Raw genomic sequence first — 25,092 nt, 5'->3', positions numbered from 1 at the left:
ATATGGCTAAAATAGAAAACAAACTCTAAATAAGATCTCCTTAAAGGGAATTCCTATAGTTTTTTATGCGCATCTTTCTGCGCAGCCGACACTTTCTATGGAAAACTGAATTGAAGTCAATATTTGTTGAAACATGTTACAGACAATCTTAAATATGAGGAATTTTGAATGAAATAACATTTTTGATAAGTTATATCAGTAATCAAATGTTGATACTGGTTTATGTTGTATTGACAAGTATCATGCCTGACAGGTATCTTGCTATTTTTGTGGTTGTGTTTTCACATCGCATTTTAGTACAAAGACAGTGTTGTTCATATAATGTAAGATAATCGACTTAGTACTGATAAGACAATATCACCTTTCAGATTATTTAGAATTCAATTATAGAAAGAATTAAGAATTTTTAAAACTTTTTTTTAACTTTTAGCAGACATACATGTAATCAATTTGGCCAGGTTCGCGCCATTTCCGTCCGAACAAGTGTTATATTCTAGCGGTCTTAACATAAAATTTAGCCTGGTGACCCATACATTTTTAGCCATTTTTATGCTTACAATACAAATATCTATACACAAGAAGAAAAAGAAAAAATTCTATGAAAGAGTTTTTTCAAAATTAAAAAAAAATATTCTTCACTATGGGTATTTTTCATTGAAAAAAGTTCACAAAAGTAAATATGAAACAACATTTTTTTTCCATTTGTACCCATTATTGTAAGGATAGAGTATTACAAATATGACTATGATATCAAATAAGTATATATTAAAATCTGTAAAAAGAAAAAGCCGTATTGTGCTGCCTGGATGTATATTTTGGTTGGTATTTATAAAAAAGCAGAAAATTATGAAAATGTTGAAAAATCGCTGGCAGTTTCAGCAACAGTGGGTGTGTTCAAAACAATTTTTCACAAAAACAAGCCTGGTGACCTATTGTTTTTATTTGTTCATTGTTTTCAGCACAAATTTTCCTATCATATATGTGAATTTAAAAAAATTCTATGAAAGGAAAAAAAATATAGGAATTCTCTTTAAACATTGAGTTTATATATAGAAATAGTTTCGCAGCAATTTCATGGGTGACCGTCTACCAGAAGAGTTATAACGTTCACAGTTGTAAAAACATAGTCAAAAGAAGTAAAAATAGAACACACTCCTCTTAAACCGATTTTTAAATAATTCCACAGAGATATTCTTTGAATGTCTCTCTGTAAAATTTTTTAAATGCCATCTTCTTTTGCCTACAAGTCAATGCTGCTTGAGGGCGGGTCTAGTTTACCTTATATGGTTGTATGGAAAACTTTGAAACTTTTCCCCTGTAATTCTGCTTGGCAGTATTCAAAGTGATTTTGGCATAAATGTTTGTTGTTATACGTTTAGGCTGTGAAACTCCTGTCAATAGTACTTGTTAGATCATCATGACTTGTTTAGATCTTAAGTCTTAGAGGTTAAAGGTTTTGAGAATTCAATTGAATAGTTTCTTTGATATGATGAAACAAGTGTTGACTCTTAGCCTTTTAAAGTAATATATCTCAGGTATTGCCTCCGTCATTGCTGCCTTATTCTTTTGAAAATAACTTCATATCCAATAACTCAAAGGTTAATGTTTGTATAAAGGTGGAATGCTGCCGAAGGACAATGAAAATGGAATTTTGATTAATCTTTTCTTGATTTCAGGTGAAAGATGAGATGAACCAATTTGGTGATTCTCCTTGGATCCTTCGAGGTTGGGGACCTATCACACCGTGGTCATTCCCTGCTGACGATGTACACGACATATTTGATGTAAGCTGAGGTGCTTATTCGCACAGTGATTGGTTTGCTAATGGTATATAGACATAGCGTTCAATTTAGCAGGAGTAAATGATTTTTATTATCTATTTTACATTACAACTGGGAACAATGGTTGTTTACTTAATGTATGCAAATGTAATAATATAATCCCTGCACCTACTTTGCTCTTTCTTTCAGAACGCACAGCTTAGAATTTTAACAGATGCCGATGTGTACCGATTTGACTTATGGAGACGTATGTATTATGATATATCTTTGAAAATGATTGCTAAATATAACTAGTATTTAATATCATAACTGCACATATTTGTTTTGAGCTAATCTGGTTAAGAGAACTTTAAAAACTAAAACGATTTTACTCCAGTGAATAGCGGAATAAATCTTTTTTATACACCAGCCTGAAAGACGGGACGTATTATGGGAACGCCCTTGGCGGGCGGACGGCGTCCACAAACTTTGTCCGGAGCATGTCAGATACAAGAATGACTTTGTGCTGAGCATTTCGTCTTCATGCATGGAGGGATTTTGATGTAACTTGGCACAATTGTTCACCACCATGAGACAGAGTGTCATGCACAAGAACCAGGTCCCTAGGTCTAAGGTCGAGGTCACACTTAGAGGTCAGAGGTCAGATACAAGAATGACAACTTTTTCCGGAGCATTTCTTCTTCAGACATGGAAGGATTTTGATGTAACTTGGCACAATTTGTTCACCATCATGAGATGGAGTGTCATGCGCAAGAACCAGGTCCCTAGGTTTAAGGTCAAGGTCACACTTAGAGATCAAAGGTCAAATATTAGAATGAAATTTTCTTGTATGGCCTTTTAGTGAGAGATGAATGCTTCTAGCTATTGTCACCAATTATGTGCAGGTCACCCATGACACTCATTTTGGGTCAAGGCCAATAAGTAAAATGTCAAGGTCACTGTGACTTCTTTTATTAAAATGCATATGAAAGGTGAATGTTTCCACCTATTGACTTCAAAGTTTAGGTCACCAATGTTTGTTTGTTTGTTTGTGTTGGGTTTAACGCCGTTTTTCAACAGTATTTCAGTCATGTAACGGCGGGCAGTTAACCTAACCAGTGTTCCTGGATTCTGTACCAGTACAAACCTGTTCTTCGCAAGTAATGCCAACTTCCCCACATGAATTATCAGAGGTGGAGGACTAATGATTGCAGACACAATGTCGTTTATCAAATAGTCACGGAGAACATACGCCCCGCCCGAGGATCGAACTCACGACCCCGCGATCCGTAGACCGACGCTCTACCTACTGAGCTAATAGGTCACCAATGACACCCATTTGGAGGTCAAGGTCAATATGTAAAATGTCAAGGTCACTGGGACCTTTATGATAAAAATGCATATGAAAGGCGAATGCTTCCACATGCTATCGCCAAATTTTATATGTAGGTCACCTATGACACGAATTGTCTTCTAACATGCTATAGACGGGCGTATTTTGTGACTATGGCACCCTTGTTCTATCCAGAACATGATGGAAACATTTGTGACTGTTTCGGCACTAATCAAACTTCATTTCAAAGCGCAGATGTGTCCAACTGTTATCAAAACAGAAACATCAAGTGCATCTAGATGTCTAGCAAACTGCGGATGTCTCTAGATTGTTTTTGTACTTGTAGCATGTTTAAATGTTGAGTTCTGCTCAACCCGGGGCTAGAGGGCGTGGACGGTAGCATGCACTTCCACTACCGTCCATGAACAGGCTCAATCAAACCGAGCCTACAACATTTTCGTTTTTGTCGTGTTGAGCGACCTGTGGAGTTTCCACTTTTTCTATTTTAAAATTATTTTAAGTTTAGTAACATTTGTTTATGCTCGTCAGTGAGACAGGCCAACACAAGATCCAGAACTGCATCGTTTGCTTCAGAAAATATGATGGACGATTCGGCTGGGGCCGGTGGCATTGGTGCTCCCTCAGCAATCGGACAGATAAGGAAAGACTTTCCGGAAACATGGATTTGGAAGTCGGCTGTTGCAAGGTCTTTATAAGAAATCATGACCATAATTGATAATCGTTATAGTGGGCAGATCTACCAGGTTCATATTAATTTAGAAAATAATTATCATTTGTGACTAGTCAATGGCAGTATGTAGACTATTCAAGGACAAATTGTTTACATTTAGTTTCCACTCGCACCTGGTAGCATCTCTGCACTCTAATGATTAGGTATGTAAATGTATCAGTATAACGTAAATCAAGACAGAATTGTAACTAATTGTTTTAGTACCGTACGGGGCGATGGCGCGTGGGGGTGCTGGAAGAATGCAATCAGCTGCGTTTGCAGCGAAAGACGCTGCCCCTGCTGCTTCACCCGAAGGTCAAGCTCAAGGTCAAATAAGAAAGGAATTTCCAGAAACCTGGTTGTGGACATCACAAACAGCTGTGTATGTTTGTTTTAAACTTGTACAGTCTAATGTAATGTTTGAACGTCTTCGAACTATTGTCGCTTGGGGAAAATATATACTGATTTTAGTGAACGACAATAACCATTGCAGAAATTTCTTGTATTTCACTATTAATTAAATGTGGTTGATGTGCGACAATAGAATAAACAGTATAGGTCATAACGAGGTTTGCTGAGATAAAATCGAAACTGTTATCCCATGAATATTTTTTCTGAAAGATACATTTTCTCTGACACAGTATACAATTAATGAAATTGTTGCATGCCACCTTGATCCAGTATTCAAGGAACGAGGCTATGACCTATGATGCTGAACCAGTTTTCATGGAGTATCTACACTTTTTGTAATAATTACTTGGTATAAAATGCGTGATACGAAAAGTAGGAGGTAGAACTAGTACTATGTGCTATATATATTATCAAGTAGCAGCAATCCTAATTCTGTCTTCTTAGTCTTTTGTTTTGTTTCTATTTTATAGTCTAACCTGAATTAACGGCTACCTGTATATAGTGTGACCCTGCTTAGAACGTTCATCTTAAGGCTCGACCGTTAATTTAAATATCTCCAAAAGTTATTTTTATATATTATTCATTGTATCGTTTGAACTTTCCTTATTCACTTCATTTGTATTTGACATTTTTAAGTAATAAGGGACTTGTATTTTTTCTAGACTTTTAACTTGTTTCCACTACAGTTTCAAGCTCAGTGTCTCTTCACAAAGTGTATAGTCTGCTAAGGAGACAAGTCATTTAGACTTGTCTTCCACGTATCACTGACAAGTTATTCTAACAAACATATCGTCACATCAGAGAAAATATTGGTTAACTGCATTGGCATTAACCCTTATCACTGGGACACAATTGATTCTACCTTTGCGACCAGTGTAGATCATGATCAGCCTGCACATCCGTGCAGTCTGATCAAGATCTGTACTGTTCGCCATTCAGTCAGTAATTTTTTGTTAAACATCCCTTTTAACAGTTAATGGTACTCTCCAGAATGAAAAATGGATAATTCATTATAGAAATTTAGCAGGGTAAGGGTTAAGAAGCAGTAAACTACTGTTTGCTCTAAGCCGGGTATGTAGAAGTAAATGTGTAGATTGATTTAGAATATACAGTTGCAACATTATAATAGAGTTACAAGTTGAATTGTGATGCACAGAAAATAAGTTGATTTTGAACTAAAGAATTTCTGCCTTTATGATTCACTAATGAAGAAGTTTTCTGGCCTGAATAAAATTGTTGGACTAGGTCGCTGGACCATTTGATATTCATATCTAATGGATTATTTTTCATGATGGGTACTATGGATATTACAATGGGCACTATGAGTACATAAAATACAACTGACTAATATTCTCACATATATAGTTCTTGTAAAACATTAATAAAGCAAATGTTAAATTCATACGAAAGTAAAGAGAGCCAAAATCCTATGCAGTTAATATGTTTTAGCAAACACATTCGTATTCATGAAATAATCTTTGCTAAATAAGCATAATATCTCATATTTTGTAACATATTTGGTAAGTACGCATGTATAGTATGCTAACTGGATATAAATGGTTCCATATCATTGAAATGCTAAAAAGTACTGCAAATAACTTCTCTAGAATTAAGAGGGAAATAATTTAGTATCGTGTAACTACTTCCAAGCATCGCAAACATACTCGTTTTTAAATTATTGTACAATTTTTCTTTAAAATACTTCTAGTTAAAGTATTACTGTCGTTCAGCTTATTGCATATACTTTTCACTGAAAAAAGTTTATTTAGTGATGAAAATAATCTTATAATGTGTTTTCCTGGAAAGTTTAACATCTTCCTTGTTTAGAGGTTTATTCTAACAGTAGCGAAATTCTAGAGCTTATCAAATATAATAAAGGTTGAGAGGCAAGTTCATTTAGAATCGGTTTGTGAAATGTATGTCCTTGTTGTTGTAAAGTGTCAAAAAATGTTTTGACCAATACCAAATATCTTACATTTTCAACAGCGGCGGGGTTGCGACGTTTTCTCAACTCAAAGTGCCTGATACCATCACAAAATTCGTTGCCAGCGCTTTTGCTCTAAATCTTAAAACCGGATTGGGTGTTGCACCGAACACAGCCGATGTAAGTATTTGTTGATACAGTGATATATGTCAGTGTAAATTAATGTAACCCTTCAGACAAATATACCGATCTTAACTAAAACAATAGACTGAAAAATTATCATATTAAACAAATATTTGAAGAAACACTTGGAATTTATTCGGATGAACGCTTGAGTAGGCGGATGTTAATATTTCGGGAACATCGTTTCTTGCATACCAGACGGGGATTTCCGGTATTTTTACCGGTGCTGGAAAAATCCATCTTACAGCCCGGTTGTAAGATGACTCTCGTGCTGTATATGACGTATTACGAACTACATATGTTGAAGATTTATGTAGTAATTTATATTTTATTTCATAAAACGGAATAGAAATCAAATACCTAAACAAATCTTGTCTGTCCGTCTGTCAAATCTTGCTTTTGTGACAATAACTTGTTTCGATTGTTACCGTACGCTTTATAAACATTTAGTTTATTTTTTAAAGAAACGTAATGTTTCTCGAAACTGTATGACGAATCTTTTAAAATTTTAATATAATATATGAGTGCTGTATTTATACTAACGTTAAATCATATATTAAATATTTTGTATATTTCAGCTTACTGTGCGTTTGCCTTTATTTGTAAAGCTTCAGCTTCCTTATTCTGTCATTAGGAACGAATATGCAGTTATCCAAGCCAATATTTTTAACAATCTTGGTCAGGATCATAACGTAAGTATATATTCATTACAGTTATTTTTACACAATATGCACACCGACATGGTCATAATAACATAAATACATGCATGACTAAAACAACAAGTAAATACATAATTAAAAACATATAAACAATAAATTTTCAGGAATACTGTATCTTAAAAGTACGTGCATAGAAATACCCATGCCAGCAACATATTAAAATACACAAAGAAATGAAACAAATATCTTATTTCAAAATTATATGAATACCTTTATTCAAAAATTAAACGTTACAGTGCGGTGCCTTCTTTCTCTTCTAAGATATATACTAGAATAATAATCGGAATGCTTCTATTCAGATATTCACATGCCTCTTGATCCTTTAAGAAAATTCCAGACACACGTCTTATTTAGATGCTGTATCTGAACTTTTTAAGACTACGCTGGAATAAGTCCAGTCTGGTATTCTAATATCGAACGAAATTAACGCAAATACAAATTATGTACAAATAACGCTGTTGAATCAGAATACCACAATAAATTGCACGAAGATGCGGTTTTTACCAGTTTTGAACCATGCCGTAGATCACACTGCGGTAGTCCCAATTTGTTACGCATGTTACTTTTTATACTGTTTGTCCACGTAGTCGTAAGCAATAGTTATTGAAATCGGCCTGATCAAGTATGTATAGACTATTCACTGTTTCTTGATTTAATGAATACTGTATAACTATATGTCTTCAAGGCTTGACTATAGTCGTCTTTCAGTAGTGTAGTGTAAAAAGCCAAAGGTACCCTCTATGGGAAAGATCTGAAAAAAAGATTATTTTAGCCAATTTTTGAAAATTAAATTTTTCCTAAAAATTTTGTAGTGATTCACATTAGACCTGGTAATCATTTGCCATATCCTCTCAAAAACACACTTAATGGTCTGACGCAGCTGCACAAAAGCAAATCGAGGCAGTTCTCTAACGCACAGAGGCAATATCTTAATGCATAGAGACAATACCCTAGCACACCGTGGTTTCCCTATCCTTACCGCACCGCACCTGCCACCTAGGCCATTCCATTATGCTCTGAGACAAAACCCCATAGCACAGATGCAATTCCCCAACGCACTCAGGCAATTTCCTAACGCACAAAGACAATAATACCTCCTTGTAGAGAATCAATAAAAAATTAAATATTATTTTCAGAAAACACCTAGAAGTCTCCCTTTTTTTGTAACTCTCACTTTGTCTGTTTAACATCAAAATAAAGTATACGTACATTTGAAAAAGTTTAATGTGTGTGTTTTTAGGATATCAATGACATTTAGAATTCAATAAAGCGCAGAAAGTGCCACACTTCCATAGGCATCGCGGAACACTTGTATTAAATGCGATCAAAGGTAGATTTTTGACAGCTTTGTATTAATATATATTTCATTTGCATAATCCATGTTTTAATGCAGGTTAAGGTGACCTTGTTCGAATCCGAGGATTTTGTCGGTATAACAATCAACAGCCAGAATACTGTTACAGAGGTTCCTGGGAATATAACCAAATGTGTTTTGGTTAGTACTTACCGTTAGATAAAGTTTTACCTTGTTTTAAGGCATTTTATTTCAAAAGTGTTTCGGTTATATAATGACTGTATTTCTGGATTCTGTACCGGTAGCAGATTTCCCTATAAAAAGAAATTGACATAAATCAAAGGTGAAAAACAAATGATAAAATCAAATCTATGAGGAGATCAGTTGAAAGCATAGAATTCAAAGAAGTTTTGTTAACTGTCTATCGTCACGTAAAACATTGTCTCGAATGGACATTAGACTTGTCACCTCTAAATTACAAATATTCGTTTTCCGGTAGCGCTTGTCCTCTGTGGTACGTATACCATAATGCATTATATTACAGTGCATCAATCAACAAAAACCATTTTACATTTGCTTTTTATGTTTTCCCAGTTGTCTCTCTTGCAAGAATGTTTTCACTTAAATGCTATCGTTTCTATATCTAACAGTGAGCCGGTGTTTGACCAAGAGAATATTTCAGTTACAGCCAAAATAATAAGATATATAAGAAGATCCTTTGAAAAGCAGATAACTCATGCAAGCAAAATAATTACATTAGCCTCGGTTTGATCCAGTCTGTCCGTGAAGGGCATTGACATTTGCAACACTCCTCACGGCCCCTAGCATCGGCACAAACGGAATTCTGTTAAAGTAAATTTTATCATCCGTGATGTCAAATTATCGGAATATACAACACTAAATTCGCGTACGTTGAGACTTTTTACAGCCGCCACATGGCATTTAACCTTTAGCCTGCTTGCGGCAAGTGATTCTGCCTTTGCGACCAGTGCAGACCAAGACGTGTCTGAACATCCGTGCAAGCTCATTTTGGCCTGCACTGTTCGCTGTTCAGTCAGTAAATTTTCAGTGAACACCCCTTCTTTATAATAAATGGTACTGCCCTAAATGAGTGATAGATCAGTTCAATTTTTAAATTTAGCAGGGTAAAGGTTAAAGACGTGCCAAAGATAGAACACTTTACTCTTAAAATAATACATTACTGATACCGATAAACGGTGTCACTTTCTTGCAAGTGCATGTTTATAGTAGAAATTCAAAAAGCAACAACAGTACTTTGCAGCATACATTTCCATAAATACCTGTAAAGTTTTAGTTCATTTATGTTTTATTAAGGCATAGGTACCATTAACTGATGTAAAAATCACCTTACAATGCCAAACTGATTTCCACGATATCCAACAGCATTACTTTGTGATATATATATATATATTTTTTTAGGTGAAGAAAGGTCAGCCTACACCAGTCTATTTCCATATTAAACCCAAGAAGGTAAAGAAAGACATGAAGCTTATAGTTCGTGCAGACATATCGACACCAATCTCGAGATTTGATGAAGTGCACCGGGATTTGATTGTGAAGGTAACTGTTTACTGGCATGATATTCATTCTATGACATATCTTAGTAAAAACGTAAACACTTGATATGGTCCCATGAAATGATCATGATATAATTAAACCTGACTTGAAAAAGGTTGTCTTGTTTTCTGCAAATAATAATAATTATTTGAACACTAGGCTGAAGGTATTGAGAAAGAGAAGAACACCCCAATACTGGTATCATTCCAAACAAACAATGCTGTGGTCGAGACGAGAAATTTGGTGTATCCGACAGAACTGGTTCCAGACTCGGAATTTACTAGAGTTACAGTTTTCGGTGAGTAACAATGTACTACACAAATAATGTGTCATAGACCGACAACTGGAAACACTAAATAAAATAATGACAAAAGAAATGAGGGAGAGGGAGAGAGAGAGAGAGAGAGCGTAAAATTAATTAACATGTGTTACACCAAGTGTTTGACACTCTCAAAAACAGATCAATGCTTTTGCGCGGCCTGTATTCGAAAATATATTTCTTAACTGTGTGAACTATAAAGGCTTAATGGTAATACAGGGTAAAATAACAATAATGCAAGCGTAGATTAATACTGACATTTTCTATTGTTTCGTTTCTTGTTTGAATGGCCTGTTTTGAGTTGATTTGTGAATTGTTTGTTGGTCTGCAGCGTGTGTTTTGTTAATCAATTTAAATTTCTTATATTTAGGTGACGTATTCGGACTATCGCTTGAAAACATAGACAACCTGATCCGGATGCCGTATGGCTGTGGTGAACAAAACATGATAAACTTTGCACCAGCCGTTTTTGCTGCAGCATATATGAGAAAAACAGGGCGATTCGACAATAACAAGAAACTCATGGATAAGATAAAGAACGTCCTGATGACAGGTACTGGATATTTTTTTAATTCAGAAGATTATGTTATTCAAGGTTTTTTAAAAGGAAAACATCTTTCCATAGATCCATGAAGTTACAAAAGCTAAATAAAAAAGTTAATGTTAAAAATGTTTATGAATACTGGCTTCTACACTAAGATGCTCAGTGGTGCGAAATTCTATTTTTGGATTTATATACAATTTGATAACCTTTAGCCTCCCTTATCATTGGGTCTAATGTGGGGGAACTCAAAGTTAAACAATATTTCTTCACATTTTCTATCGAGAAAGGCTTAGATGTTCATAGTTTCATATAGGAGCGTACGGATATGCTTTGTTCAAATTAGATGTTTAAGAAAGATATTTTCTATATATTGTATATTACTCGTTTTTTGACGTTTTACATATAAGCATAACACACACGTCATTGCAATGTACGCGATACTATATACCTTTGACTTATGAGCAGTTGAGTGTTTTTTTTTTACTTTTTTACTTTTTACACAGTAAACCCAAAATAATTCTTTTTTTCCTCCGCCGAAGGTGGAGGGATATAAATTCGGCTTCGTCCGGACGACTTTTGCGTTCGTCCACGTCAAAAGGCTTGTAATTCAAAGCAGCTCCGAACCTCCCATAAGTATCAGTTAGCAAATGACCTTTACTTACGTTTAGTATTATCCCTCTATGGATCTTCATGAAATTTTACACAAATTGCCATTTAATTGTTACTAGGCGGGGGATATGATTTCACTAAATTTACTTGTTTAATCTTTAGACAAAGAAAATTTATTCTGTTAATGTAGGATACCAGCGCCAACTGATATACCAAAGATCGGATGGTTCCTTTAGTGCTTTTGGAGATGCTGATTCAGTGGGAAGTTTGTGGTAAGCGCCAATTGTTGCCGTGGTTTTATGTTCGTGCCGTTTAAAGGTTTTAGAAATAAACGTCACTGCTTTAAACAAAGTACCAAACCCACTATCTAGAAATAATTTGGCACTTTTCTTCCATATTTTAAGAAATAACGACAGAAAAACAGAATGCAAAATATTGCTTTTGTTTCTAAGAGAACCCGAGAGGTGACATTGGAAGGATGTTGACGTGTAGATGGTTTACTGTGTCTATGTATTTTATTATGTCTGAATGGTTTACACATTCATACATACACTACTGTATGGTTTAATTGGATCTTGGTTCATTTTTTTAATTTGCTGTTTTACAAATGTTTGCCCCTTTTTTGACTTAATAATTTTTAGTTATTTTTTTTGTATTTGAACTTGTATCTCAGTACCCACTAATGGGAATTGATTGAAACTTTACACATTTTGACAGTCATAGTCTGACATGCAGTGCACATGTTCCATAACTCTACTTTGCTTTTTTACAAAATTATGACCCTTTATATTTGCCACCTTGTCCGTCTGTCTATCCGTTTGTCTGTCTGTCCTTCCGTCACACTTCTTGTCGGAAGGATAACTCAAAACATATTGAAAATACAAAGTTGTAACCTTATACAATGATAGCGCAGATGTTGACTTCATACTTTACATATTGATAGGCGTCAGTGAGAGGGAGTGATTTTTTTAATTTGAAAACGTTGTCCGGGGCATACATTGAATACTCTGTAAGGTACTGAATAGTTGCTGTCTTCCGACAGCTCTTGTTTTGTCCTGTTATTATACGCCTGTGAACCATGACGTATTACGGGAACACCTGCGGCGGGCGGGCGACGTCCACAGACGTTTTCCGGTTTATAACTGGAGTAGTCCTTGCCGAATATTCACCACACTTAGTCACAATGCTTATGGGCATATTTTGATAGCCAGCCAGATCGCTTAGGATTAATGGCCCTTGAATTACCCAAAACTACGAAACGTTACAATGCCGCGTTTACCAAACATGGACATAATGTTCATCGGTATTGTATATTGGTCAAGTTCAACAACTAGCTAGATCCTATAGTATCTCTTGAGTAAAGACCGTTGAATTACCGAACAATGCGAATATTAAAGGTGTCTTCTCTCTTACTTGTGTAGTTCTTAACCAATGTTTACCATTCCTGGTCTTAATGTTTCTGAGCATAATATCCTAAAGTATTCCTTGAGTTATGGCCCTTGAATTAGTTTATTTAGTTATTTTGATAAAGTCTAACATGTTAAGAGATTACCTAACTTTTTAATGGTGCAATATTAGACGTTTTCTGGTTGCTTATTATTTCTCATTATTAAGCTGTATGTCAATTGCAAATAATCTTTAAATGTACATTTTGGTTTAAAATTCACATAGAATGTATTACTCAATGCGTTCAATTATCATTTTATAGTGTACAAGACACGTTGCAATTATAGATAAATGAAAAAAAAAATAGAAAGAAAAACTATATTCTCTTGTGGTCTTAGTAATGTTCTTCAAAATCATTGCTATTATTACTTTCACAATGATACACTTGAGTTGAAATGCTTTACAAGTCTATGTACGCTGTGTTGAAGTAGTTACTATATAGTTAATGATTATATAACATACTTAACAGATAGGAAGGAGTTGCATGTTAACCAACTGTATGCGTCCTGTATGCTTTGAGGTTATTATGGTTATAGTAAAGTGTTTTGTTAGTGTTATATTACTTTCATTGACGATGAGTAAACGTTCAATTTTCTACAAATTTCAGGCTAACTGCCTTTGTCATAAAGTCCTTTGCGCAAGCACATTCGCTTGGTATAGTGTTGATAGATAACAAGGTCGTTGAACGGGCTGTCAGATTTATTATGAAAAATCAGAATCCAGACGGCACCATAAACAATGTCGGTATACTGAGTCATAGAGCTTTGCAGGTAATGTACTCTCTGATTCATAACTTTCACTAGACGAAATCTGATATTATTTTTATGCGATTGTTTGGAGGCATTGTTCTGGCAAACTTCCTAGGAAGTTGCAATTGAAAGACCTGGAATAATCCTGAAATTAGGAGATTATGTTTTTTTTTTGTTAATGATATAAACTGAATTATGCGTCCATGCTGAGATCTAGTGCCGCCAATATCTTTTCCCAGTTTGCTTCCCTAGAGGACATCTGGACAGTAATAACATTAATGCGGCGAAATTGTTCTTGTTCTTGTATACTTTGATCTAGACTGGGACTACTGTTTATGCAAATATTTAATATGATATTTTTATCTGGTCTTTGTTTCTGAATGAGTGTCTGTCTGTCCGTCTGTCTGTCTGTCCGTAGACACAATATTGTGCGCACCATCTCTTCTCATCCCCTTGACACAATTTAATGAAACTTCACACAAGTGATCAGTAACAACAGTAGTTGTGCATGGGGCATGTAAGGTTCTTTCAGAAACATAATTGCAGAGTTACGGGACTTTGTTTTTTGTTACTATACTATACTATACTATATACATAGACACAATCTCGTGCGCACCATCTCTCCTCTTCCCCTTGACACAATTTAATGAAACTTCCCACAAGTGATCAGTAACAACAGTAGATGTGCATGGGGCATGTTAGGTTCTTTACTATATACATAGACACAACCTTGTGCGCACCATCTCTCCTCATCCCCTTGAACAATTTAATGAAACTTCAAACAAGTGATCAGTAACAACAGTAGTTGTGCATGGGGCATGTTGGGTTCTTTCAGAAAAAAAATTGCAGAGTTACGGGTCTTTGTTTTTTGTTACTATACTATAAACATAGACACAATCTTCTGCGCACCATCTCTCCTCATCCCCTTGACACAATTTAATGAAACTTCACACAAGTGATCAGTAACAACAGTAGTTGTGCATGGGGCATGTTAGGTTCTTTTAACAACAAAAATTGCAGAGTTTTGGGACTTTGTTTCTTTTAAACAGACTATGTACATACAGTGTGCATATGCAATCTTGTGCGCGCCTAATCTTCCGAACCCTTGCACACAATTTAATGAAACTTCACACAAGTGATCAGTACCAACCCTAGTTGTGCATGGTGCATGTTACGTTCTTTTAGATAAATATTCTGCATAGTTATGGGACTTTGTTTTTCGTTACTATACTGTATACATACAGTCTATATACATACAGTCCACATAATTATGCAATCTTGTGTGCGTCAAATTGCAATGTACTGTGTCAGTGCATGCGGGGGGTACATTCATCACCTTTAGTGATAGCTCTAGTTTGTCCCCCACGGAAATGTGTGAGGTGGGTCTTGCCCACTCCGCACCTATTCCCTTTTTATCACACTGATCCCACAGTTTCCTTGAAGCGTCGCTAATAAACCCAGTTATTGATATTTTATTCGCCACCAGTCATATCAATATTGGCGACTCCTCCACTCCAGAAGAATTTGAGTGATGATTTTATCTGGAAGCTTGTGCACAATAGAGATTAATGTCCGATTCCAAAAATAAATTCTGGTTCTGAAGCATGCCAGGTATACTGCATCTGTACTTGAAACTCTATCTTAAAGTCACTAATTTTAGTTGGAGAATTAAGGGCTCGAACACGCAACCCCTGTTTTTATAGTTTGACTCGTTACCACTGTACCGCCGTCACCACCCATATCCTAGCTCTTACAGCTACCTATAATTATAAAGGTATTAAAATTCAGTTAATGCTACTTATACGAATGACCTTTCAGCAGTCAGATAAACTGTACCTGTCGCTATGGTTAGATTAAAAAGAAGTGTTTTTTTTTGTGTGTATGCGCGCAGAGCCGCCACAAATTTTTCATGTCGAGTGTGAATATCCAGAACTCTTTGAATATAATGCTTTGTCTATAGATAAACAGACCATATTCAGAGCAAATGTTATTTTTAAAGGGTGTCGTACAAAAAGCAACTCTATTGAAAAGTAAGTTAGATGTATTGCATTAATGTATTGTTTCACATATTTATTAACAAAATGACACAATTTTAACTCGCCACGACATATGAAATATGTCAGTGGTAAACAAGACTCATAAGGCATGTTCTTGTTCTTCTTTTATGCTTCTTCCTTAGAAACAAATATCTTTTTAATGGTTTGTACCAAATGGTTGTATGATTTAAACTACAAAACTCGATCCAGATTCCGGTATTAATAATCACGGAACTGATTCTCCCGCAACCAGTATAGTAGTGCCTAACGGACTTGTTTTTGAAACAGCAACTTGCTTCTCACACACAGTCAGAAACTTTCTCTTACATTTAAAACTTTAAAGAACAACACAAACCTGTTGTTGAGCCGATATCAGTGAACGAGGATTCATATTTACCTCTAACTAAGTAGGTGTTTATTTAGTTCTGTAATTATATATTACCAGCACCAACATATCGATGTTTCAGGGTAGTGCGGCAGGTGATCGTGCCATGTTAGCGTATGTACTTGTGGCCTTACAAGAAGTCAAAAACGCTGAAATACTAAAGGTAATGTTTGTTAATGCTTCCTTTAACATAATTCTTAATTTCGAAACAAAAATAACACGAAATCCAGTATCTAATTATATGCTCAATGCATAGGGAAACTTAAAACGTAACATCAAAAAGACTTGTAATATGCGCCAGTTAATGTAACAATTTTGTTATTTTTATTCTGATCGAGAACTTTCTTGTATGGATGACTTTATTTCTTACTTTTTTTTCATGGATCCCATTTTCGATATCAGATTGTCAGTAAATAAAAGTATGGTAGTAAATGTTCTTGCATTTTTAAATATTGAAGCGAAGTCGTAATGTTTACTTTAGTTACTAATTTTCGATAATTGCCGTATTACTTCTAATTATTAATAATTCGATAGTGTGTGGTATTAGAAATACCAGTACCAACACTTCATGAAACTAAAAATTAAACGGATAATGGTCTTAATAATCTCTTGTTCGGTAACGAACACCTGTCAACGGAGAAAAATAACCTTCTCTTCGTTAAAGTACAAACAGCTTACAAACAAAGCGCTTTGGTATGTAATTTATAATCAGTCTGTGTTGTTATCAACCTCCGCAGTGACCATCGCGTGAAGCCGTGTGTTAAACTTAGTGTTTACGTTGCTGTTGTTGTTTATTTTCATTTTTATTGATTCTTTCACTCTTTTTGTTTGGTCACTTTAACAGTGACTGTTATATGATATAACTATATTGACAGGATCAAGATGTCATCAAACAAATGAACGACGCTATAGTACTACTGACCAGCGCCTTGGTGCTCAAAGTCCCTCAGATGACAACTGATTATGAGAAAGCCATTGGAGCTTATGCTCTCAAACTTGTTAATAACGGAGGGAGTACTACCTTACTGAACGGACTTGAGAATAGCGTGAACAAAGTAGAAGTACCAGGTCAGAATACGTTTCTTATTCTCTGTAAACCATTGAAATAAGTCGTACAAAAGCTCACTATGTTGCCCGTAGATATGCATGTACATGAATTCCGATTCCAATGTTTCGTTTCTAAACCAATTACCGAGAATTTTATAATAACAATACATCTATTGCACATATATCATATAGACACTTGTTATCAGAATATTTGTTTTCATGTGCTTACAACAGGTCAGACAAAGCACTGGAACAATCCGTCACGAGCACTTGAAATCGAAATCGCTGCATACGCATTGCTTACATATTCGAAATTGGCCGACAAGACAAATGGATTGATGATTCTTAAGTGGTTGATTGAAAACAGAAATCCATATGGAGGGTTCTTATCAACTCAGGTATTATCCAAGCATAATAAAATGATACGTTCGAGCAAAATTAGGTTTCGATATTAAAAGGACTTGAAGCATGTAAAATCATTTACTACAAGCAAGTTTGGTAGGTCTACTAGAATCAGTTACTCGACCGACATAGCAAGAAGATGGTTCTTAAAAAAATTCGATGTTTAGGCTCATACAGGAAATTGAAGTATTTTTTGTTATAAAACTTGGTAACAGGACTACTTATGTAACATTTCTTCTGTTGACATACCGTTACTTCTCCTGTTATCATAGTTTTACTTTGACCTTATCCTCTAGGATACCGTCGTGGCACTCCAGTCCTTTACAGAGTTCGCTGCATTGATTTATTCGAAGGAGGTCTCCATGGTCATAGATATCTGTAAAGACACATGCGCCATACCTGCCAACAAGAAACAGATAATACTTAACAACCAAAACCACGACATTCTGCAGTTTGTCGAAGTAAGAAACTGTTGCATTTAATAAAGGTGTACAGCATGGATATTCTAATTAATAAAACAGTTCGCAATCAATACAAAACTCAGAGAAAACTACCGTTAAATACTCATCATAAGCCAGGTAACGACTATTTTTTTTCCAGGTGAGCTTTATTCTGATTAAATGTAATGCAGTTATAATACGATTTAACCGCTTTCCTGAGCATTGTATTTTCAGCTCCCATGAGATCGAAGGGAAGTGCTGCAGTCTCCTGTAGTGATCGAACATCATCCGTTGGTGTATTTTCTTTGTAATTAATTCCCTTTCATATGATAATTTCTAACATGTTTTCTCATATTTTCGCTTCCATTTCAAAATGAAATGTTATCAAAATTGAAATTAAATACTTTTTTTTTTTGCATTTATAGATGTTATAAAACAATCAACAACTGTATTTTTTGTTTATGCAAATTTTATTCCAGGTGTTGTGTTATAACATATTGTATATATAGCATAATATATTGTTCATACATCATAGACAGATACCAGATCATTGTTATACTAATCTTTACGGACTGTTAAAGGATAACGGTATGTGATATATTTTCAGTCTACAAACTCGGATATATTACATAATGATTACCACTCTGCAGAAAAATAACATTTTTTTAACTTTTGAAAATAATAAAATAATGAGGTGTTCATTGCAGGCAGTTCGTTACAACTTGTTTGTTTGGTTTTTTTTACTTTAGTTTGAAGGAAAAATTGGAAGAATAATAGTGGACGTCAAAGGAATTGGATTTGCGTTGATAGATGTAATGTATAATTTTGTTTACTATATATGGTAATTTCGGGTTCTGTTTTTTGAAAATTTGGTATTGCCCTGTATTCGCTAATGCTTGTCCGCGGCTTTGAAAACTTATTTGTTCAGGTCCGTGCACCTCTTTAACATCATGTAATATTTATACCTATATTTTATAATTAAATAGAAATTCAGAAAGATGATTTTACTTTGAATATACAATGTATATTGCCAATTATTGTCAAAAACATGATCGTGATAATTTGCTTCACTTTTACATACATTTGAGCCGCGCCATGAGAAAACCAACATAGTGGGTTTGCGACCAGCATGGATCCAGACCAGCCTGCGCATCCGCGCAGTCTGGTCAGGATCCATGCTGTTCGCATTTCAAAGCCATAGCAATTAGAGAACTGTTAGCGAACAGCATGGATCCTGACCATGACTGCGCGGATGCGCAGGCTGGTCTGGATCCATGCTGGTCGCAAACCCACTATGTTGGTTTTCTCATGGCGCGGCTCATTTAGTTTGATGTTTGTTTGCCGATATTATATATTATTTCTTTGACAAATGTACACTTATCTACTGTCTTGTGTCATACATGTGTGTTTAATTCTGCGATATAATTATTGAGCTGATATCAAAAATACTTAATCTTATACAAATGTTTCATGACTCAATCGCCATGTTTAGGTTTCTCTGTGCTTCTGGGAATCTACCCCTACCTTTAATTTTTTATTAATTTACATGTATGTGTATTTATATGGAGTAAATCATATCAGATTTATAAGTTGACTTGTTTTATTAAGTGTGTATTATTTTCTGAATTTAGATCAATCAGTTTTTCAATGTAAAAAGTGAGACAAGTCCTTCCTATGATCTGACCATCACTGTACCGGCAGCGACAGCGACAGCGAAAAAATATACAATCAAAGCATGCGCAAGGTAAGTTTCAGTTTCAGTTTTATTTTATTTATTCCATAAGGCTATTAGCCCATCATGGCATAACAAGCAAACATACAGATATGACGAACAGTGAAAACATAATAACATACACTTCAATGTGGAGAAGGTCTGACAAATATTTTTTGCAACCTTTTCATTTAACATAAATGATTTAGATTACGTTAATACAATATTTCATTTAATGTATCAACTACACTTGTATATAAAATATTGATATAGTAGACACATTCATTCTGATAAAATCTAAGGAATTATACATGTATAACATGTATAAATTCTGCGTTTCTTAGTGAAAATTGACAGTAATGCAGTTGCATAGCATTTATACAAATAGCTATAAAAATAATTTTATTCTTCTTTGAATTTTATTGTCAGACGATAAACACATTAATATACATATGCACACACAAAAACCACTAACTGCGGCTGAGCGACCGATCTTACCGAAACGAAACGTAAGAAAGGCTACTTATTTTAACATCAATATACTATATCCACAAATTTATCACTCTTACAAAAACATACATGCAAGACAGATAACATGGATAAATTTCTTTAAAACACATAAAGTGAAGATAATGAAACATCCTCAGAATGACTGACTTAAAGATAGTTATTTTCTTTTTTACAAACTCGTGATTGTAGTGAAATATTATCCATGTCTAAAACATTTTATTCACGTGTACCATATAACATGTTGTTTCTTCTTTGAAATGCTTTATATACATAAATTCCTAGTTTTCTTATATATATGGTATTCTCTAGCGTTAACAACTCAATAAATTTGAACAGGTAAGTATTGATATCGAAATTGATTGTTTGACGTGACGTCATCATTTCTGCTTCCTCCATCATTGGCATATTCTAGTGATATCAATCAGTTTTAGCGAGTTTTTATGGCACTATAACGTGTGTCTTAAATGCCTTATGTATTCCATTACTCTTATATTATACATACATGTATAAGTATTTTGACACTCCAGAAAAAATGGCTCTGATAGTCTGCTGTATCTGGGACTAGAGTGTTCTAACGTTTGTTCAAGTATATACTTTATTTTATATCTTAGTGTAAGTGGGACATGAATGTAGCCTCCCTTTCTATTTCTTTTCCTGTAGGATATACCTGTAATTTGTTTGGCATGTGGTTTAATGCGTGTTTGTGTGTACGCAATCGTCAATAAGTTTTTCAGAATTTCTTATCAAAAAAGATACGAACCTCCAATTATAAACAGATTAAGTTGGAGAGGTTTTGTATATACATTTCCAGAAAGATGACTTTTGAGTTTAACGCGATTGTGAAATTATTGCTATTTGCCCTTCCTATTGTTTGTTTTCAATATTGTGTGATACTGTAACGCAACATGTTTTTGTAAAGTGTCCATTTTACATAGCGCTGAAGTGGAGGTCTGTATTTTAGTTAATTATACATTGAAAATGGCAAATGTGAACCTAAATACATGCATACATTTTAATTTCGACAATACACAGATATTTCAAATTGGAATATGTATTGACATATCTTTCAAATATATTTATATGTGTATATTTAATGTCAAAATCAGTTATAAATGTATATATTTTCAAGCCAGGTTAATTTGCTTGTAATTGTGTTTATCACGAGAAACTTTCGAGTAAAGTTAAAAATTCTGTTCTGATTAAAAAAATCATAGATAACTGATTTATGTAAATAAGTCAAAAATAGCGTTTGATGGGTTTCAACATTAAAAGTTGTACTAGCTAGGTAGAGCTACCAACCTTCCGTGAGCCAGCTGGAGCTGAACGGCTTGCCCGCATACATCCAAAGCGGTGAGGGGCAAGTATCCAATGTCGGCGACGGAGGGTGTTCGTTTTAAATGTTGAATAACTGAAACAATTCTTCATATTTCTATTTGAAATCCGTGTGTATCGTCGAAATTAAAATGTATACATGTATTTAGGTTCACATTTACCATTTTCAACTAAATTGTAACAGTGACTGATACACATGGACTTTCAACCCTTCCACAGTGAAATTTTGCGAAATTGCAACTAAATGTCCTATTTTGTCCATGTGTATCATTAACTGTTTCTAAACAAAAAAAAAGTGTGGATACATGATAATGGGGCCATGAGACGAACATCCCCTGATCTGTAATGCATGTAAAAGGTACATCATTTTATTGTTCCTGATGTAATATCAAGACGTCATAACATATTTTATAGATACAAAGGAATCAACACTAACAGCAATATGGCGATAATGAATTTTGGTGCGGTTTCGGGCTTCAAGCCAGACAAAGATAAAGTGATTAAGACACCAATTATGAAACGTTTGGAACTGGAGGGTGGAAGGCTTTTTATCTATTTCGACCAGGTAAACAAGTATAGCATCTTAACTAAATAGAAGAATGTGAAAATTTAAAGTTTTACTTTACGTTTACAACGTAAACTTCATACCACGAAGTGATCCTCGAAAGTTCTGCCTTGGATCCAACATGTGAACCATAGGATATCCACATGGATCCAGCGTGATCCAACAAAGGCGACTATGATATCCACATGTTTAAAATCTGGGTACAACAACATAAAGTTAACAATATTAACTATAAAGTATTTACTTATGAGCAGATAAAAGTTGCGAGTTAGCTGGTACGCATGCATATTAAGTTTTAAATGTAGATGAACTGTTTTACATGTCCTATCATTGAGAATTCTGGAAGTTGTTCACTTCTTTGAAAACAAAAATATATCGTTATATTTTAGATTCCAAAGAAGGAAATATGTGTGAGCGTACCATACCAGAGGGTTTCATTTGTAGGAGGTGTACAGGCATCAAATGTCATACTTTATTCTTACTACGAACCAGGTAAGTGTAATTACCTACATGTGTATAAATGGTTTACCTGCAAGCTTGTTTGCTAATTCAATTTGTTCAATAAGTATGTAAGTGGTCGTAAGATGTGTCATTCTGATGTAAATATCAATATATTTTTATCGTTCATACGATCATTTTAGATAAAAAAAAATCAGCTTTCTTATAATCAAAGTTCAGTTTTTTTACTTAGTTTGAATCTGTCGATGTTAAACACATTTTACATTATTAGTACGGATATATATTCGCATAGGAAGTAAAACCCCTGCTGGACAATTATAACCAATTTCTCTTGACGTATTGTAGACGAAAAAATAATGAAGAACTACCTGCCGTCTATATTAGAAGACAAGAACACACCACTGTGTAAAGCATGTAATAACTGCTGTAGTACAGAAAACCTCTTGCCAGATTCGGTAATAGATGTGTTTTCATTTCCATGACATATTCTTTTATTTCATTTCAAATGCATGCCGTAAGTCACTCTCCGTGAATTTTTTTTTTTTAACTGAACGGTCCTTCAGTTTTTCCCTTCACTGCAGTACAACGATTTTACCTAAAGTAAATATCGATAACTTCATTAAAATGAGACATATGGACTTTTTTTAATAAGCAGAATTCTGAATTTAAGAATTCGCAAAAATGACCAGTAAAAATAAACTTTTTTGTAAGATATAGTACGAAAAACGAGAAATTAAACATTAATTTATATTGGTATTTTTCGTGTGATATACACTTGCGTCCAGTCATAAAAATGCCAGAGTTACAGATTTATGCATGAAATCAATAGAATGAGAATCTCCTGTCTCCTTTAAAATCAGTCAAACAGTCATTAATGATATCATGACAACCATTCTCTACAGAATTTCAAAAATAATTTTTGTATATTTTTATTCTCTCGTCAAACGTATTTTTGTTTATTTATTCAACTTTACATTTCAGGCGTGTTAGAATGGTTCATGCATAATCGGATGGAACAGAATATTTGCACTACATTCAAATGCACTGTACATACTTTCTTTAATGCGCCATGATAGTCCTACACAAATAACTTGTGATGATATGCAATTTTATGTAAATTGTTAATTATGTTTGCTATAAAACATACATCCATAGGTATTATTTTGTGAGCTGTTACACATTGGCATGCACTTGTATTACAAGGTTAAATAGCAGTAATTTGGTCAAAAATATACTTCCATGGTCGAAAAAAAAGTCTATAATAAATAGATCCTAATTTTTCTGGTTTTTGAGCATTTATGCGTAAACGAGGGGCAAAATGGAAATTATTTAATTCACTCTTGGGATGTATTTTACATAAAATAAGACACTTTTCATGCTTATATTTGCATGTTTTGGAATTGTTTACTTGAAAAAGAAAGTAGGGTGTTTATTCTGCGGACTGCTTTGCTTTTTGAAATGCGCAATATATGAGTATCTGACTTCAAATCAACTTGCATTTCACTGCATACTATTCCACACCGCTTTTTCTTTTCATTTTCTTGAAGCAAATATATGAATATCTTGTGAAAAATAGGTCTACGACGGAGTGAAAATTTAGAAACTGTTTCAAAATTGATCTGAATTAGCTGAATATATGAAAATTAAGCAAAATGTTTTTTATTGGTATATAGCCTTACTAGTAATAAAGTGCAGTTGTCTACTTTTCTATAAATGCCTGTAGGTCTTTTTGTAATGTTTGTTGAATCCTATGTCATGTATAGTTTATTTAACTTTTGCTTAAATATTTGCCAAAAAATAACAGTATGTATCAGTTTAAAGAGCAAACTAAAAGATGGAAATAAGAACTCTACTTTTTCAAAACATCATTGTATTTTGATACGTTATCAACAAATGCAAATTTCAACAATAATTTGAAAAGCACTGCTTTCTTAATTTGCCTGTTTGGACGAGCATATTAATCCTTAGCCTGCTGGCGCCAAGTAAATCTGCCTTTGTGACCAGTGCAGACCAAGATCAGCCAAGTCAACACCCCTTCTAATAATAAATGGTATTGCCCACATTCAATGATGGACCAGTCCATTATAGAAATTTAGCAGGGGAAGGGTTAACTATATATTAAGGCATGGTCGAATTAGAGAGATTAACAAATGTAATTCTGTTTTATAGCTTTTTATTCTCCTTTCTCATTTTATAGTTGTAGACTGTATAGATTAGATGAGTTAATGTGCAAAAATAAAAATGCACAAGTCTCTTATAATTCAATTATTGTATGGTTATTTATATTTTATCTATAATGCTTTTCTTTTCTGTTGTTTACTTTGTACATGAATGAGACTGAAATAAACAATATATATATACATAGCATTTGCGCGAGTATGATGTAACTCTGTGACCGCCTCGGTAGCCTAGTGGTAGAGCGTCCGCTTCAACAGCGGGAGGTCGTGGGTTCGATCCCTGGCCGAGTCATACCAAAGACGTACAAAATGGTACTGGCAGCTTCCTCGCTTGGTGCTCAGAATTAAGAGGATAGTGCTAGGACTGGTCAGTCTCGTGTCGGTATAATGTGACGGGGTGGGGTACCATGCCACGTGTCTAATGCGTGA

At 34.5% G+C, this 25,092-nt stretch overlaps 1 protein-coding gene across 2 annotated transcripts in view; it reads left to right on the top strand.

The window, feature by feature from the left end:
* The window catches only part of LOC123556440 (alpha-2-macroglobulin-like), a 43,755-nt gene extending 18,911 nt beyond the window's left edge, over window positions 1–24,844 (top strand). The window contains exons 17-37 of one of the 2 annotated variants that reach the window (XM_045347166.2): window positions 1,677–1,784; window positions 1,971–2,028; window positions 3,643–3,799; window positions 6,221–6,338; window positions 6,920–7,033; window positions 8,454–8,555; window positions 9,795–9,935; window positions 10,092–10,230; window positions 10,622–10,804; window positions 11,595–11,676; window positions 13,458–13,620; window positions 16,103–16,183; window positions 16,896–17,088; window positions 17,302–17,465; window positions 17,766–17,930; window positions 18,659–18,721; window positions 19,541–19,653; window positions 21,877–22,027; window positions 22,417–22,519; window positions 22,832–22,941; window positions 23,468–24,844. In XM_045347166.2, coding sequence (XP_045203101.2) covers window positions 1,677–1,784; window positions 1,971–2,028; window positions 3,643–3,799; window positions 6,221–6,338; window positions 6,920–7,033; window positions 8,454–8,555; window positions 9,795–9,935; window positions 10,092–10,230; window positions 10,622–10,804; window positions 11,595–11,676; window positions 13,458–13,620; window positions 16,103–16,183; window positions 16,896–17,088; window positions 17,302–17,465; window positions 17,766–17,930; window positions 18,659–18,721; window positions 19,541–19,653; window positions 21,877–22,027; window positions 22,417–22,519; window positions 22,832–22,941; window positions 23,468–23,476 — 2,517 coding nt within the window. In that variant the 3' untranslated portion in view covers window positions 23,477–24,844. Of the gene's footprint in view, window positions 1–1,676; window positions 1,785–1,970; window positions 2,029–3,642; window positions 3,800–4,045; window positions 4,206–6,220; window positions 6,339–6,919; window positions 7,034–8,453; window positions 8,556–9,794; window positions 9,936–10,091; window positions 10,231–10,621; window positions 10,805–11,594; window positions 11,677–13,457; window positions 13,621–16,102; window positions 16,184–16,895; window positions 17,089–17,301; window positions 17,466–17,765; window positions 17,931–18,658; window positions 18,722–19,540; window positions 19,654–21,876; window positions 22,028–22,416; window positions 22,520–22,831; window positions 22,942–23,467 lie in introns of both variants that reach the window. The other variant, XM_045347165.2, reaches the window with a different exon arrangement.
* The last annotated feature ends 248 nt before the right edge of the window (window positions 24,845–25,092 follow it).

This window comes from Mercenaria mercenaria, chromosome 5, assembly GCF_021730395.1.
Source record: "Mercenaria mercenaria strain notata chromosome 5, MADL_Memer_1, whole genome shotgun sequence".
Classification (NCBI taxonomy): Eukaryota; Metazoa; Mollusca; class Bivalvia; order Venerida; family Veneridae; genus Mercenaria; species Mercenaria mercenaria.
The sequence above is the reverse complement of the archived record's forward strand: the minus strand, read 5'-3'. Positions and strand labels throughout refer to the sequence as shown.